The sequence below is a fragment of the Physella acuta genome, unplaced genomic scaffold, assembly GCF_028476545.2.
Source record: "Physella acuta isolate Inbredline_101_S28 unplaced genomic scaffold, ASM2847654v3 ptg000473l, whole genome shotgun sequence".
Classification (NCBI taxonomy): Eukaryota; Metazoa; Mollusca; class Gastropoda; family Physidae; genus Physella; species Physella acuta.
The window spans coordinates 117,780-136,744 of record NW_026731992.1 but is presented as its reverse complement, the minus strand read 5'-3'; the positions used below and the strand labels follow the sequence as shown (position 1 = coordinate 136,744).

The 18,965-nt window shown below is 41.5% G+C and overlaps 1 protein-coding gene across 8 annotated transcripts in view; it reads right to left on the bottom strand.

Moving 5' to 3' along the window:
* Positions 1-18,965, bottom strand: part of LOC131943909 (EH domain-binding protein 1) — a 68,263-nt gene that overhangs the window by 38,254 nt on the left and 11,044 nt on the right. For 7 of the 8 annotated variants that reach the window (XM_059304241.1, XM_059304242.1, XM_059304243.1 and 4 more), the window contains 9 exons: positions 18,071-18,107; positions 17,159-17,322; positions 13,054-13,102; positions 11,167-11,353; positions 9,636-10,081; positions 9,129-9,218; positions 8,819-8,936; positions 6,770-6,814; positions 1,184-1,312 (listed from right to left, as the gene is read on the bottom strand). In XM_059304241.1, the coding sequence (XP_059160224.1) occupies positions 1,184-1,312; positions 6,770-6,814; positions 8,819-8,936; positions 9,129-9,218; positions 9,636-10,081; positions 11,167-11,353; positions 13,054-13,102; positions 17,159-17,322; positions 18,071-18,107 (1,265 nt within the window). The remainder of the gene's footprint in view (positions 1-1,183; positions 1,313-6,769; positions 6,815-8,818; positions 8,937-9,128; positions 9,219-9,635; positions 10,082-11,166; positions 11,354-13,053; positions 13,103-17,158; positions 17,323-18,070; positions 18,108-18,965) is intronic. The other variant, XM_059304244.1, reaches the window with a different exon arrangement.

The following is an 18,965-nucleotide window of genomic DNA, read 5'->3' as shown; positions in this document are numbered from 1 at the left end:
AAGTGGACATGTGTGTGTTTGGCAAGTGGACATGTGTGTGTTTGGCAAGTGGACATGTGTGTGTTTGGCAAGTGGACATGTGTGTGTTTGGCAAGTGGACATGTGTGTGTCTGGCAAGTGGACATGTGTGTGTTTGGCAAGTGGACATGTGTATGTTTGGCAAGTGGACATGTGTGTGTTTGGCAAGTGGACATGTGTGTGTTTGGCAAGTGGACATGTGTGTTTGGCAAGTGGACATGTGTGTGTTTGGCAAGTGGACATGTGTGTGTCTGGTGTAACGGACACCAATCTATCAGCCAGATAGTTGGCGAACGCTCCCGGATTCGTTTAACTGATTATACACAGATGGCGACAAGCCTAAATAAAAGAAAGTTAACACACTAGTTCGCTAGGACTCGTAATTGATGTCTAGGGGAAACACTAGAGAAACTACTGATGCCAACAATACATTTAATCTGCTTATAACTTGTAATGAGTGTACAAAGTCGTGGCAGAACACTAGATTTATACAGGAATAAAATAGATTTACAGAATGAACAAAACCCAACTTACAATTTGTGGGAAATAATATGATACACTATCACAGCTTTTAACACTTCAGAAAAATCACCACAGTTTACACAACGCTGCTATAAGCATAAAGAATTACTTAACCACAAGTAATATAAAAATATGCTACTTAAACAACTTAGTACTACACGGCAACACACAGGGCTTATGTCTCTCAACGACGTCTGGTCAATGAACTGCCCCGAGACGCCTGTGCACAGTCTATTTATAGACTTAGGCAACATGGAAGGTCACCTTCAAATCATAAGGCCATTGGTTGGGGTGGTCATCTGGTCTGAATCAATCAATCATATCTTGATGGAAAATTTCTGAGTCTAAGACTCTCTTAGTAAGACAGCGGAAAAAACCGGTCATTGCACCACAGACCATATATGGTATTATAACAAATGTAAAAATAAACATTACCAGACCTAAGTAGGTCACACTGGCAAGTGGACATGTGTGTGTTTGGCAAGTGGACATGTGTGTGTTTGGCAAGTGGACATGTGTATGTTTGGCAAGTGGACATGTGTGTGTTTGGCAAGTGGACATGTGTGTGTTTGGCAAGTGGACATGTGTGTGTTTGGCAAGTGGACATGTGTGTGTTTTTAACATAAAATAAATTAGGACCAACCATCCCCAATGGCTTCTTTCTCCTGAACAATAACTGGAGGCAAGTTAGACAACTTTGGAGTGGCTAAAGACAACTTTTTCAGCTGGGGTTGTTCTCCCTGTTTCCCACTTTTCAGGCTGGTCTGGAAATCTGAGCATTCATACACGAGACAAAAATATTACTAAACATGGCATGTGATATTAGTACCCATACAATGACAATATTGAAATCTGAAATCATAACCAAGAGAGTGAAAACTTCTAAAACAAAGGTTTAAAAAGTGTAACAATCAGGTAAGCACCAATACTACAAGTTTACATTTTTTTACTTCAAGTATATATCATGCATTAATTAAACTAAATTTTAATCAATACTTAAGTATTCTTTATTATCTGAATCCTATAATGATGTTTTGGTATTTTGTTATATTTAACAAAGTTTAAATCCTTTAAATGATGTTTTGGTATTTTGTTATAGTTAACAAAGTTTAAATTCTATAATGATGTTTTGGTATTTTGTTATAGTTAACAAAGTTTTTAAAAAAAACATGCAGTAAATTGAAACATGCTCTTATCATAACGAGCTTTGAAGTCATGCAAGAAGTTTATTAGTGTAATCAAAATGATATGGCTCATTTCTATCACAAGCTGACTGATGCAATAGCTGCTATACTACATACTGCCATAACTAGGGATGTAAGGACTCATCATCTTACTACATACTGCCATAACTAGGGATGTAAGGACTCATCATCTTACTACATACTGCCATAACTAGGGATGTAAGGACTCATCATCTTACTACATACTGCCATAACTAGGGATGTAAGGACTCATCATCTTACTACATACTGCCATAACTAGGGATGTAAGGACTCATCATCTTACTACATACTGCCATAACTAGGGATGTAAGGACTCATCATCTTACTACATACTGCCATAACTAGGAATGTAAGGACTCATCATCTTACTACATACTGCCATAACTAGGGATGTAAGGACTCATCATCTTACTACATACTGCCATAACTAGGGATGTAAGGACTCATCATCTTACTACATACTGCCATAACTAGGAATGTAAGGACTCATCATCTTACTACATACTGCCATAACTAGGGATGTAAGGACTCATCATCTTACTACATACTGCCATAACTAGGGATGTAAGGACTCATCATCTTACTACATACTGCCATAACTAGGGATGTAAGGACTCATCATCTTACTACATACTGCCATAACTAGGGATGTAAGGACTCATCATCTTACTACATACTGCCATAACTAGGGATGTAAGGACTCATCATCTTACTATATACTGCCATAACTAGGGATGTAAGGACTCATCATCTTACTACATACTGCCATAACTAGGGATGTAAGGACTCATCATCTTACTACATACTGCCATAACTAGGGATGTAAGGACTCATCATCTTACTACATACTGCCATAACTAGGGATGTAAGGACTCATCATCTTACTACATACTGCCATAACTAGGGATGTAAGGACTCATCATCTTACTACATACTGCCATAACTAGGGATGTAAGGACTCATCATCTTACTACATACTGCCATAACTAGGAATGTAAGGACTCATCATCTTACTACATACTGCCATAACTAGGGATGTAAGGACTCATCATCTTACTACATACTGCCATAACTAGGGATGTAAGGACTCATCATCTTACTACATACTGCCATAACTAGGAATGTAAGGACTCATCATCTTACTATATACTGCCATAACTAGGGATGTAAGGACTCATCATCTTACTACATACTGCCATAACTAGGAATGTAAGGACTCATCATCTTACTACATACTGCCATAACTAGGAATGTAAGGACTCATCATCTTACTATATCGATTCTAGGGAAGCAATATCTTACTAGAACTAGGATGGTAAGGACTGACCAACTTGCTATATGTAACTAGAATAGGATGGTAAGGACTGACCACCTTGCTATATGATATGTAAATAGAATAGGATGGTAAGGACTACTTTGCCTTTAATAAAAAAAAAAAAAAAAAAAACCATTTTAATAACAAGCTTTTGATAAAATTTAATGCACTGAAAATAAGAAAAGAAAATTGTTTTCTTTAATACAGCTTTGGTGGCTCATAAAAAATCTTACATTTTTAGATGTTATTATAAAGGCTAGTTTTTACTTGGTATTTCCCCTTTTATTGTTGAATTTATTAATCTTTCAATCAAATTAAATGACTAATTAAACATCTAATTAAATTGAAAATTTATATATTCTTGCATTGTCACTGGAGATGACTGTATGGAAAGTTTGTATAAAATGCTGCATTCGAAGTGGGTCAAAATTGAGTTACAAGACACAGACATTGTAAACTATGTAAAAGCTTGTAAAAATAGTATGTCTGGCCATTGTGCATTTACTTTTTAAAAATCTTATGGTCTGACCATTATGTGTTTAATTTATTAAAATGTTATATTTAGCATAAACTGACTAGGACAGTAGCAGCAGCCAGCTTATGTCTTAAAGCATAGCTTCAAGTTGTAGCTTCAAGTTGTCAAGAAATGCAGACAACATGCACCAGCCAGCTGAGATAGCATCAACCAGCACCAGTAGAAATAAATAGGGAGGTGTATGCCCACATACCTGGGACAGGTAAATAGGGAGGTGTATGCCCACATACCTGGGACAGGTAAATAGGGAGGTGTAAGCCCACATACCTGGGACAGGTAAATAGGGAGGTGTATGCCCACATACCTGGGACAGGTAAATAGGGAGGTGTATGCCCACATACCTGGGACAGGTAAATAGGGAGGTGTATGCCCACATACCTGGGACAGGTAAATAGGGAGGTGTATGCCCACATACCTGAGACAGGTAAATAGGGAGGTGTATGCCCACATACCTGGGACAGGTAAATAGGGAGGTGTATGCCCACATACCTGGGACAGGTAAATAGGGAGGTGTAAGCCCACATACCTGGGACAGGTAAATAGGGAGGTGTATGCCCACATACCTGGGACAGGTAAATAGGGAGGTGTATGCCCACATACCTGAGACAGGTAAATAGGGAGGTGTATGCCCACATACCTGGGACAGGTAAATAGGGAGGTGTAAGCCCACATACCTGGGACAGGTAAATAGGGAGGTGTAAGCCCACATACCTGGGACAGGTAAATAGGGAGGTGTATGCCCACATACCTGGGACAGGTAAATAGGGAGGTGTATGCCCACATACCTGAGACAGGTAAATAGGGAGGTGTATGCCCACATACCTGGGACAGGTAAATAGGGAGGTGTATGCCCACATACCTGGGACAGGTAAATAGGGAGGTGTATGCCCACATACCTGGGACAGGTAAATAGGGAGGTGTATGCCCACATACCTGGGACAGGTAAATAGGGAGGTGTATGCCCACATAACAGAGACAGGTAAATAGGGAGGTGTATGCCCACATACCTGGGACAGGTAAATAGGGAGGTGTATGCCCACATACCTGGGACAGGTAAATAGGGAGGTGTAAGCCCACATACCTGGGACAGGTAAATAGGGAGGTGTATGCCCACATACCTGGGACAGGTAAATAGGGAGGTGTATGCCCACATACCTGAGACAGGTAAATAGGGAGGTGTATGCCCACATACCTGGGACAGGTAAATAGGGAGGTGTATGCCCACATACCTGGGACAGGTAAATAGGGAGGTGTAAGCCCACATACCTGGGACAGGTAAATAGGGAGGTGTATGCCCACATACCTGGGACAGGTAAATAGGGAGGTGTATGCCCACATACCTGAGACAGGTAAATAGGGAGGTGTATGCCCACATACCTGGGACAGGTAAATAGGGAGGTGTATGCCCACATACCTGGGACAGGTAAATAGGGAGGTGTATGCCCACATACCTGGGACAGGTAAATAGGGAGGTGTATGCCCACATACCTGGGACAGGTAAATAGGGAGGTGTATGCCCACATAACAGAGACAGGTAAATAGGGAGGTGTATGCCCACATACCTGGGACAGGTAAATAGGGAGGTGTATGCCCACATACCTGGGACAGGTAAATAGGGAGGTGTAAGCCCACATACCTGGGACAGGTAAATAGGGAGGTGTATGCCCACATACCTGGGACAGGTAAATAGGGAGGTGTATGCCCACATACCTGAGACAGGTAAATAGGGAGGTGTATGCCCACATACCTGGGACAGGTAAATAGGGAGGTGTATGCCCACATACCTGGGACAGGTAAATAGGGAGGTGTAAGCCCACATACCTGGGACAGGTAAATAGGGAGGTGTATGCCCACATACCTGGGACAGGTAAATAGGGAGGTGTATGCCCACATACCTGAGACAGGTAAATAGGGAGGTGTATGCCCACATACCTGGGACAGGTAAATAGGGAGGTGTATGCCCACATACCTGGGACAGGTAAATAGGGAGGTGTATGCCCACATACCTGGGACAGGTAAATAGGGAGGTGTATGCCCACATACCTGGGACAGGTAAATAGGGAGGTGTATGCCCACATAACAGAGACAGGTAAATAGGGAGGTGTATGCCCACATACCTGGGACAGGTAAATAGGGAGGTGTATGCCCACATACCTGGGACAGGTAAATAGGGAGGTGTAAGCCCACATACCTGGGACAGGTAAATAGGGAGGTGTATGCCCACATACCTGGGACAGGTAAATAGGGAGGTGTATGCCCACATACCTGGGACAGGTAAATAGGGAGGTGTAAGCCCACATACCTGGGACAGGTAAATAGGGAGGTGTATGCCCACATACCTGGGACAGGTAAATAGGGAGGTGTATGCCCACATACCTGGGACAGGTAAATAGGGAGGTGTATGCCCACATACCTGAGACAGGTAAATAGGGAGGTGTATGCCCACATACCTGGGACAGGTAAATAGGGAGGTGTATGCCCACATACCTGGGACAGGTAAATAGGGAGGTGTATGCCCACATACCTGGGACAGGTAAATAGGGAGGTGTATGCCCACATACCTGAGACAGGTAAATAGGGAGGTGTATGCCCACATACCTGGGACAGATAAATAGGGAGGTGTAAGCCCACATACCTGGGACAGGTAAATAGGGAGGTGTATGCCCACATACCTGGGACAGGTAAATAGGGAGGTGTATGCCCACATACCTGGGACAGGTAAATAGGGAGGTGTATGCCCACATACCTGAGACAGGTAAATAGGGAGGTGTATGCCCACATACCTGGGACAGGTAAATAGGGAGGTGTATGCCCACATACCTGGGACAGGTAAATAAGGAGGTGTATGCCCACATACCTGGGACAGGTAAATAGGGAGGTGTATGCCCACATACCTGGGACAGGTAAATAGGGAGGTGTATGCCCACATACCTGGGACAGGTAAATAGGGAGGTGTATGCCCACATACCTGGGACAGGTAAATAGGGAGGTGTATGCCCACATACCTGGGACAGGTAAATAGGGAGGTGTATGCCCACATAACAGAGACAGGTAAATAGGGAGGTGTATGCCCACATACCTGGGACAGGTAAATAGGGAGGTGTATGCCCACATACCTGGGACAGGTAAATAGGGAGGTGTATGCCCACATACCTGAGACAGGTAACCTGGCTCCAATCTTCACAGTCTTCACGGACACTGACATGCCACAAATAAAAGACAAAATCTTCAACCAATATCTAAACTACATAGGACTAGCTAACTAATGACACAACTGCTGACTGACTGCAAACAATGGTGATAGGTGTGTCCGTATGCCTGTGTGTATGTATGTGTGTGTGTGTGTGTGTGTGTGTGTGTGTGTGTGTGTGTGTGTGAACACGATAACTTGAGTACCATTACAGCTAGGTTGATGGAATTTCATATAGATCTATATTATATCAAATTTGTATAAACTTTTCTGTGATTTCCGGTGACTGGCAATGGAACTTTTTTTTTCAAAAGCCTATAACTTCAGTACTATTTGAGACAGATAAACAAAATTTTAAATATGAGTAAAAGATCTAATTCTCTGCCTTATTATACACACATTGTTTGCTGTCCACTTTGTGGGCAATTCTTTTTTCTATGAGATTCTATTATATTTTAAAAAGTTTAAGTAATTAAAAATACATTAAAAATCATGTCTATATCCTAAGTTGCCATCCCCCATAGTGTTATATAATATTTTTTTGAGAAAGTTCAGGGGAGATCACTACCACTTTATTTTTTTCAGTACTTTAAAATATTTAATACAATACAGTTGTCTGAATAAAAACTAGTGAGCACCAAAAAACATGAAAAATGCTTGTATATTAGCACAGTAGGTTACAAAGGAAATTTTAATTAATTGATACAAAATGTATTAGGAATCCAATTCAGTCAAATTTGATGTGCACTGTCATCAGGACTTGACCCATTTACCAAGTTTGAAATGAATAGGTCAGTCAGAAGTGATCAAAATTTTGTTCGCCCATTTCGATGCATAATGACAGAGACAGAAAGACAGACAGGGGAAGCAAATTAAATAAAAGATTGTAAAAAGGGGAGGGAAAACTCTCACAGCTGTAACCAGCCACCACTGACTGGATGCCATCATAAACCATTGCATTGAAGCTACTAATAATAACAAACAATTGTGATCAGTAAAATTGTGTGGGATCATGCACATGTTCATGTGACAGAAAGAGCCCCAACTTCCTTGTAACACCCACTAGCACATCCACTGCTACCCCCATTAGCACATCCACTGCTACCCCCACTAGCACATCCACTGCTACCCCCATTAGCACATCCACTGCTACCCCCACTAGCACATCCACTGCTACACCCACTAGCACATCCACTGCTACCCCCACTAGCACATCCACTGCTACCCCCACTAGCACATCCACTGCTACACCCACTAGCACATCCACTGCTACACCCACTAGCACATCCACTGCTACCCCCACTAGCACATCCACTGCTACCCCCACTAGCACATCCACTGCTACACCCACTAGCACATCCACTGCTACCCCCACTAGCACATCCACTGCTACCCCCACTAGCACATCCACTGCTACCCCCACTAGCACATCCACTGCTACCCCCACTAGCACATCCACTGCTACCCCCACTAGCACATCCACTGCTACCCCCACTAGCACATCCACTGCTACCCCCACTAGCACATCCACTGCTACCCCCACTAGCACATCCACTGCTACCCCCACTAGCACATCCACTGCTACCCCCACTAGCACATCCACTGCTACACCCACTCTCAGCCTGTGTGTACAAACTAGCTAGGGTGTTCAGTGGGTCCAGTAGATTAGTGTGTGTACAAACTAGCTAGGGTGTTCAGTGGGTCCAGTAGATTAGTGTGTGTACAAACTAGCTAGGGTGTTCAGTGGGTCCAGTAGTGTGTGTACAAACTAGCTAGGGTGTTCAGTGGATCCAGTAGATTAGTGTGTGTACAAACTAGCTAGGGTGTTCAGTGGGTCCAGTAGATTAGTGTGTGTACAAACTAGCTAGGGTGTTCAGTGGGTCCAGTAGATTAGTGTGTGTACAAACTAGCTAGGGTGTTCAGTGGGTCCAGTAGATTAGTGTGTGTACAAACTAGCTAGGGTGTTCAGTGGGTCCAGTGTGCCACAAGACTAGAACCTGGCACCTTCTCACCTGTGGGTTTGGAAGAGATTGGCTGAATCTTAGGCTGCTCTGGCAAATTTTCATTGGCTCTTGTTTCTGCTATTAATTTCTTTGCTTGCTCACGCAATCTTTTTTGTTTTTCATCATCCTTTGAACAATAAAGTTACAATATTTGATGTACATATGTACACTATAGAAATCCATGTTAATAAATCATAAATATCTGTACAACCAACCATAGGGACAACGAGCTGTATAACCAACAATAGGGACAACCATCTTAAGTCATAAGGTGAGTTACCTGGCCTAGCGCACATGTGTAAGTCATAAGGTGAGTTACCTGGCCCTCGGCTGGAGCACTACTTGCCATTTCTCTCTGTGCCTTCTCCAGCAACTTTCTGGCTCGTTCTTTCAGTTCAGAATGTGTGGCCTGTCAATACAATGGTTGTGATTTGTTGTCAACACAATGGTTGTGATTTGTTGTCAACACAATGGTTGTGTTGTCAACACAATGGTTGTGATTTGTTGTCAACACAATGGTTGTGTTGTCAACACAATGGTTGTGATTTGTTGTCAACACAATGGTTGTGATTTGTTGTCAACACAATGGTTGTGTTGTCAACACAATGGTTGTGATTTGTTGTCAACACAATGGTTGTGATTTGTTGTCAACACAATGGTTGTGATTTGTTGTCAACACAATGGTTGTGATTTGTTGTCAACACAATGGTTGTGATTGGTTGGTGTGGTGATTGTTTAATGTGGTGATTGGTTGGTGTGGTGATTGGTTGGTGTGGTGATTGGTTGGTATGGTGAATGCTTCTGCAGTTAAAATCTGAGAACTGACCGTAGGACTCTCAGCTTCATCACCAAATGGGTTCAAAGACTGGTGTTGCACAGGCGGGCTGGGAGCTCGTCTTTTTTTCTTTTCATAATGAGCTCCATTTCCTATCTGTGGCACTGCTGCAGGAATGTCTGGAGCCCGGACTTTCTTGCTGGGCACTTCTTGCTGACCCTGGACAGGAGGGTTGGACAACTGGGTTGTCTGGGTGTGAGGGGACATCAGATGACTGGTGTGAGGAGGGTGGGTCACCTCCGGCTGGTGAGGTTGTCCCTGAGGCGAAGGACTAGGCTGGGTTGGTGTCTGTGATAAAGACGACTCGTCTGAAGAAATGGATTTCTTGAGTTTGGATGAAAAAGAAGAAGAGGATGAGGTAGAAAGGTTCCTGCTAGGTGAACTACGCCCATACATCTCCATGGAAACTCTTTGTTCATCCTCCTCATCATGTTCACCTGAGCAGAAAAAAGAAAAGAAATGTCACAAGCTATATCAAGTGAGATCTGACAAGAGCTTATAATTGACTAGTCTAGAGCAGGGGTTCCCAACCTTTTTTTACTCTAGAGCACATTCTAAAATATCGGTAGGGTGGCGGGCACCACCTAATTTAAATCGACAAACTCCTTCCAGAGGCGTAGGGACAAAACTTTCGATTTGCACCCCCCCCCCCCCCTCAAACTTTCGATTTGCACACCCCCCCTCAAACTTTCGATTTTTGCACCCCCCACCTCAAATGTTCGATTTGCACCCCCCCCTCAAACTTTCGATTTGCACCCCCCCCCCTCAAACTTTCGATTTGCACCCCCCCCCCTCAAACTTTCGATTTCCACCCCCTTCAACCTTTCAATAATGTTTATGAAAAAAAATCTGTCTCTGTCGAATAGTGAGAGGCGGGCACATAGGAATCGTTCGGCGGGCGCCATGGCGCCCGCGGGTACGGGGTTGGGAACCCATGGTCTAGAGTGTATGACAACACAATGGACAGACTAGAGCTAATACTTGCCTAGAGTGTAGGTTCTCTGACTGGAGCTAATACTTGCCTAGGGTGTAGGTGCTCACTTACCTAGAGTGTAGGTGCTCACTTACCTAGAGTGTAGGTGCTCACTTACCTAGAGTGTAGGTACTCACTTACCTAGAGTGTAGGTGCTCACTTACCTAGAGTGTAGGTGCTCACTTACCTAGAGTGTAGGTGCTCACTTACCTAGAGTGTAGGTGCTCACTTACCTAGAGTGTAGGTGCTCACTTACCTAGAGTGTAGGTGCTCACTTACCTAGGGTGCTCACTTACCTAGAGTGTAGGTGCTCACTTACCTAGAGTGTAGGTGCTCACTTACCTAGAGTGTAGGTGCTCACTTACCTAGAGTGTAGGTGCTCACTTACCTAGAGTGTAGGTGCTCACTTACCTAGAGTGTAGGTGCTCACTTACCTAGAGTGTAGGTGCTCACTTACCTAGAGTGTAGGTGCTCACTTACCTAGAGTGTAGGTGCTCACTTACCTAGAGTGTAGGTGCTCACTTACCTAGAGTGTAGGTGCTCACTTACCTAGAGTGTAGGTGCTCTGGCTGGAGCTGGGGCCAATCTGCTGAAGCTCCAATGTCTGCCCAGTGAAGTAGGACCTGAGCTGATGCAGGTAAGTCATCACACAGAGCTTGTCTGGCACAGCAAGTAGCACCATATCAGCTGGCTCCAGCACTTTGGGAATACCCAGCTTGGCAGCTGAATCAAAGGCCTACAGGCAAACAGTTTGTAGTGGTATTATTACAATCAAAGGCCTACAGGCAAACAGTTTGTAGTGGTATTATTACAATCAAAGGCCTACAGGCAAACAGTTTGTAGTGGTATTATTACAATCAAAGGCCTACAGGCAAACAGTTTGTAGTGGTATTATTACAATCAAAGGCCTACAGGCAAACAGTTTGTAGTGGTATTATTACAATCAAAGGCCTACAGGCAAACAGTTTGTAGTGGTATTATTACAATCAAAGGCCTACAGGCAAACAGTTTGTAGTGGTATTATTACAATCAAAGGCCTACAGGCAAACAGTTTGTAGTGGTATTATTACAATCAAAGGCCTACAGGCAAACAGTTTGTAGTGGTATTATTACAATCAAAGGCCTACAGGCAAACAGTTTGTAGTGGTATTATTACAATCAAAGGCCTACAGGCAAACAGTTTGTAGTGGTATTAGTTACAATCAAAGGCCTACAGGCAAACAGTTTGTAGTGGTATTATTACAATCAAAGGCCTACAGGCAAACAGTTTGTAGTGGTATTATTACAATCAAAGGCCTACAGGCAAACAGTTTGTAGTGGTATTATTACAATCAAAGGCCTACAGGCAAACAGTTTGTAGTGGTATTAGTTACAATCAAAGGCCTACAGGCAAACAGTTTGTAGTGGTATTAGTTACAATCAAAGGCCTACAGGCAAACAATTTGTCAAGTTACAATGAACAGCAGGCAAACAGTTTGTCAAGTTACAATGAACAGCAGGCAAACAGTTTGTCAAGTTACAATGAACAGCAGGCAAACAATTTGTCATAGACCCTCCACTCTGCTACTACTTCACACATTCATTTAAAAAATTTAGAATTTTGTGTTGTTTGAATCTTAGGAGACTAGCTTGGTCACCTGGTCACAGGCTGACCTAGTGTCTATATGGCCACAGGCTGACCTAGTGTCTATATGGCCACAGGCTGACCTAGTGTCTATATGGCCACAGGCTGACCTAGTGTCTGTATGGCCACAGGCTGACCTAGTGTCTATATGGCCACAGGCTGACCTAGTTTCTGTATGGCCACAGGCTGACCTAGTGTCTGTATGGCCACAGGCTGACCTAGTGTCTGTATGACCACAGGCTGACCTAGTGTCTGTATGGCCACAGGCTGACCTAGTGTCTGTATGGCCACAGGCTGACCTAGTTTCTGTATGGCCACAGGCTGACCTAGTGTCTGTATGGCCACAGGCTGACCTAGTTCTGTATGGCTACAGGCTGACCTAGTTCTGTATGGCCACAGGCTGATCTAGTTCTGTATGGCTACAGGCTGATCTAGTTCTGTATGGCCACAGGCTGACCTAGTTCTGTATGGCCACAGGCTGACCTAGTTCTGTATGGCCACAGGCTGACCTAGTTCTGTATGGCCACAGGCTGACCTAGTGTCTGTATGGCCACAGGCTGACCTAGTGTCTGTATGGCCACAGGCTGACCTAGTGTCTGTATGACCACAGGCTGACCTAGTTATGTATGGCTACAGGCTGACCTAGTTCTGTATGGTCACAGGCTGACCTAGTTCTGTATGGCTACATCCTAAAATAGCATTGATTGACTCACCATTTTATTGTTGCCCTTAATATCATGACTCACCATTTTATTGTTGCCCTTAATATCATGACTCACCATTTTATTGTTGCCCTTAATATCATGACTCACCATTTTATTGTTGCCCTTAATATCATGTGGGTTGAGTTTATGGAAGTCTCTGGGGACAGAAATACAATTGTTTTATACTGGGGACAGAAATACAATTGTTTTATTCTGGGGACAGAAATACAATTGTTTTATACTGAGGACAGAAATACAATTGTTTTATACTGAGGACAGAAATACAATTGTTTTATACTGGGGACAGAAATACAATTGTTTTATACTGGGGACAGAAATACAATTGTTTTATACTGAGGACAGAAATACAATTGTTTTATTCTGGGGACAGAAATACAATTGTTTTATACTGAGGACAGAAATACAATTGTTTTATTCTGGGGACAGAAATACAATTGTTTTATACTGAGGATAGAAATACAATTGTTTTATACTGGGGACAGAAATACAATTGTTTTATACTGAGGACAGAAATACAATTGTTTTATTCTGGGGACAGAAATACAATTGTTTTATTCTGGGGACGGAAATACAATTGGGGACAGAAATACAATTGTTTTATTCTGGGGACAGAAATACAATTGGGGACAGAAATACAATTGTTTTATACTGAGGACAGAAATACAATTGTTTTATTCTGGGGACAGAAATACAATTGTTTTATACTGAGGACAGAAATACAATTGTTTTATACTGTGGACAGAAATACAATTGTTTTATACTGGGGACAGAAATACAATTGTTTTATACTGAGGACAGAAATACAATTGTTTTATTCTGGGGACAGAAATACAATTTGGGACAGAAATACAATTGTTTTATACTGAGGACAGAAACAGAGGCGTAGCTAGGGGGGGGCGGGGGGGGCGGCCGCCCCGGGCGCCGACCCTATGGGGGCGCCAAAAGGGGTGGGAAAAAAATTTTAAAGCTGATTTTATGCTGCAGTTTTGAATTATAAACTGTCTAAGTTAAGAAATGTAATGGCTACACGCCTTTACATACTGATTTAACTGTTTTCTACCTTGATTTCTTAATGTAAAACATATACTCTTAAGAAACAGTGACCGGCAAAACCGCTTTGAAGCTTTTCTTAGATGGGGGGGGGGGGGCGCTTTTTCGAGACTTAAAACGGAAGAATTTACACTAGATTGTTGAGTCGATAAACGTTACCGCTATTAAAAGAAACCAATTGTATTAAAACGTATTGTACGATTGTTGAACTGTAAAATACGTTAGTGACTTATCAAGATGGTGCAGGGGGGCGCTTTTAGGCTAAATAAAATAGCAAAATTACACAGGATTCTGAGTAAACAACCTTTAGCTCTCAGAAAGAAACGAATTGTACTGTGCATTGTATAATTGTGTAACATTTTAAAAAAAAGTTAGTTACGTTAAAAACCGCTCTACAAACTTTGTCCAAGATGGTTGTGATGAGTGTGTGTGGGGGGCGCTTTTTTCGCTAACAAAAATCGCAAGTATTTGTACTGGATTGGTGAGTAGATAACTCTCTTAACACTTAGTAAAGAAACCAAGTGTATTAACGCGTAATGTACAATTTCAATAGCCAGTTTTGTTTTAAAAAAAGACGCGACTAGTTCTTTGTAAGATTCTTACGATTCTCTCAACTTCAACGTGAGAGATCCGATACTTTTGATTGATTGCATTACATCTTACCTGGATCACTGAACTATATTAAAGAGAACTAAATATCACGGATTCTTGAATCCCTAAGCCACTAACCACCACTTTTTTCCATGCTCTTATTTCATTCTCCACTTTCTGTAATCTAGCTCCAAGCCATACAGTAAAAGAGACCACATTTAGTTATAGATCCTGATTGAATTTTTTTGACAATGCATTTGAATTCCACATTTTCTTAGAGTGCTAAAACGCGTTTTATTGCTGCTGATTATAATCAGAACGTCATGGGCTATCATTAAATTGATTGTTACTGCTTCTTCAATCAATACAATTAGTTCTGCATTTGTTGTTGACGTTGTGCGAGCAGTGTTTCTTCCAGACTTTTTTCTCCGGGGGGGCACTTGAAATTTTCGAGGGGGGGGGGGGCGGTAGACTTTCTTCGGGGGGGGGGGGGGGCGGACACTGTTAAACGTATATATTTTCTATATATAAATTATATAAATTTCATTTCGTTCGAGGGGGGGCGGTAAAAAAATTTCGGGGGGCTTCGCCCCCCCCCCCAAAAGATGCCTGGAAGAAACTCTGTGTGCGAGAAGGCAGGGCAAATCTGCGAAATCCAAGACTACGAGCTGTTAACATCCGTTGGATTCCAGTTTGTTTTCTCTAGCTTGTTTTGTCATACCATCAACCAATCAACGAAATACCCATGTCGTATTCCAATGTGAACAATAAATATTTCTGATAACTTCTTCTTGTATGTCACTTGTGTGTCCTTACTCTAACAAACTTCGAATCCAACTATGTACCATATCACAACAGAGATCGTTCCAAAACTAGAACATAAAAGGCTGGTCTAAACATATTAGCGTTAGCTACAAACTACCTTCTAACACAGATCAGGCTTATTTTTTTTTACTGACATTACTAATCTTTCGCAAAAAAAATTAAACGCATCTTAATGGGAATTAAATTGTCATAAAGTTTTAAGGAATGGAAATCATACAATGTAATTATTAAACCTTGTCCGGACTGTAGCATACACGCTTACACACACGCTTACACACACAAATACACTCTTACCCACACACAAGCTTATATATAAACACACTATCACACACACATAATTATACACACACACATGTATATATATATATATATATATATATATATATATATATATATATATATATATAAGCGGGGGGGGGGGGGCGCCAAATTGAAAGTTCGCCCCGGGCGCCGGGAAGGGTCGCTACGCCTCTGGACAGAAATACAATTGTTTTATTCTGGGGACAGAAATACAATTGGGGACAGAAATACAATTGTTTTATACTGGGGACAGAAATACAATTGTTTTATTCTGGGGACAGAAATACAATTGGGGACAGAAATACAATTGTTTTATACTGAGGACAGAAATACAATTGTTTTATTCTGGGGACAGAAATACAATTGGGGACAGAAATACAATTGTTTTATACTGGGGACAGAAATACAATTGTTTTATACTGGGGACAGAAATAAAATTGTTTTATACTGAGGACAGAAATACAATTGTTTTATACTGGGGACAGAAATACAATTGGGGACAGAAATAAAATTGTTTTATACTGAGGACAGAAATACAATTGTTTTATACTGAGGACAGAAATACAATTGTTTTATTCTGGGGACAGAAATACAATTGTTTAATTCTGGGGACAGAAATACAACTGGGGACAGAAATACAATTGTTTTATACTGGGGACAGAAATACAATTGTTTTATACTGGGGACAGAAATACAATTGTTTTATACTGGGGACAGAAATACAATTGTTTTATACTGAGGACAGAAATACAATTGTTTTATACTGGGGACAGAAATACAATTGTTTTATTCTGGGGACAGAGATACAATTGTTTTATTCTGGGGACAGAAATACAATTGTTTTATACTGAGGACAGAAATACAATTGTTTTATTCTGGGGACAGAAATACAATTGTTTTATACTGGGGACAGAAATACAATTGTTTTATACTGGGGACAGAAATACAATTGGGGACAGAAATACAATTGTGTTATACCGATTTTTGTTACATGGCTCTGGGACATTACCCCAATTTCATTGCCTCCTCCATTTCATTACTCCCCCCCCCCATTTCATTACCTGCCCCTGTGCCATTACCCACCCCCTGTGCCATTACCTCCCCTGTGCCATTACCCCCTTAGTGCCATTACCTGTGTTTGAAATAAACAAAATGTGTACTTTGTCTAGGCATTCTATAGGATAAGAGAAACAGAAAGTGTATATGGAGACTGATCAAGAATCTTTATCTCCAATGGTATCCCTCTCTGACTTAGTTAGGATAAGGTTTATTATCAGAGTGATCGGGGGGGGGGGGGGAGGGGGGTGGAGGTGGGGGGGTTATCATGTGACAGTTGTGTGGGCTCTATCTGATAACATGTGACAGTTTGACCCAGGATTGTGTACGTTTGAGTTGCCGACAGACAGATGTGCTAAGTTTGACTTACATGAGGTCTGGTCTGAAATGATGGATGATTGCACAAAAAGCTAGCCCATTTCTCCATGAGGTGGTTAAATTGGTGATCTTGACCCCCCTGTAGCCGTCAGTGACCAGCCTGCACCAGGTCAGCAGGTCATCATGTGGGTTACCAGCACTGGTGGGAGATTCAGGCTGCACAAAGTCACATAGTGGTTACACGCAGGTTACACCACATCATATATAAACAGACACCAAAAGGTCAACCACATCACATATAAACAGACACCAAAAGGTCAACCACACCACATCACATATAAACAGACACAAAAAGGTCGACCACACCACATATAAACAGACACAAAAAGGTCAACCACAGAACATATAAACAGACACCAAAAGGTCAACCACATCATAAATAAACAGACACCAAAAGGTCAACCACACCACATGACATCACATATAAACAGACACCAAAAGGTCAACCACATCACATATAAACAAACACCAAAAAGTCAACCACACCACATCACATATAAACAGACACAAAAAGGTCGACCACACCACATCACATATAAACAGACACAAAAAGGTCGACCACACCACATCACATATAAACAGACACCAAAAGGTCAACCACACCACATCACATATAAACAGACACAAAAAGGTCGACCACACCACATCACATATAAACAGACACCAAAAGGTCGACCACATCACATCACATATAAACAGACACCAAAAGGTCAACCACATCATATCACATATAAACAGATAACGAAAGGTCGACCACCAACACATGTAAAGACAGACACAAGCTGAAGTAGTACAACATACAGCATTTGTCCCCACCCCCACCATCACATGTAAAGACAGACACAAGCTGAAGTAGTACAACATACAGCATTTGTCCCCACCCCCACCAACACAGAAATCTTACCAGTACTGGGGACTTGGGACTGTATAAAGCTTTTTCCCTTCAAATATAAATCAAAACTTAATTAAAATTAAATCCATCATAAAGAGCAGAGCATGAATCAAATAAAACCTAAGCTACTGTAAGACCATCATAAATAAAACCTAAGCTACTGTAAGACCATCATAAATAAAACCTAAGCTACTGTAAGACCATCATAAATAAAACCTAAGCTACTGTAAGACCATCATAAATAAAACCTAAGCTACTGTAAGACCATCATAAATAAAACCTAAGCTACTGTCAGACCATCATAAATAAAACCTAAGCTACTGTAAGACCATCATAAATAAAACCTAAGCTACTGTAAGACCATCATAAATAAAACCTAAGCTACTGTAAGACCATCATAAATAAAACCTAAGCTACTGTAAGACCATCATAAATAAAACCTAAGCTACTGTAAGACCATCATAAATAATAATCATTAAAAAAGTTTTAAAAAACCCACGTTTTCCGATTGAACTAAAAAGTAGAAAATAAATACTGTACATCACAATAATGCAAGCGATCACTCTACTATAAGCGATCAAAAACGTGGGGCGCCGAAGTAAAAGTTATATTACTATTGATTAGATAATACTATTGACTTTTATTAGGGAGCTTGTAGAGAGTCAACAGTATTAGAAACTGTAAGAAAATCACGGCGCCCCACGTTTTTGATCGCTTATAGTAGAGTGATCGCTTGCATTATTGTGATGTACAGTATTTATTTTCTACTTTTTAGTTCAATCGGAAAACGTGGGTTTTTTAAAACTTTTTTAATGATTATTATTTTCTACTTTTTAGTCTTTGTCTGTTTGTTTGCATTAAAATCTTGCTATCGATTTTATCTTTTCACTTTTTTTTTGGGTAAACG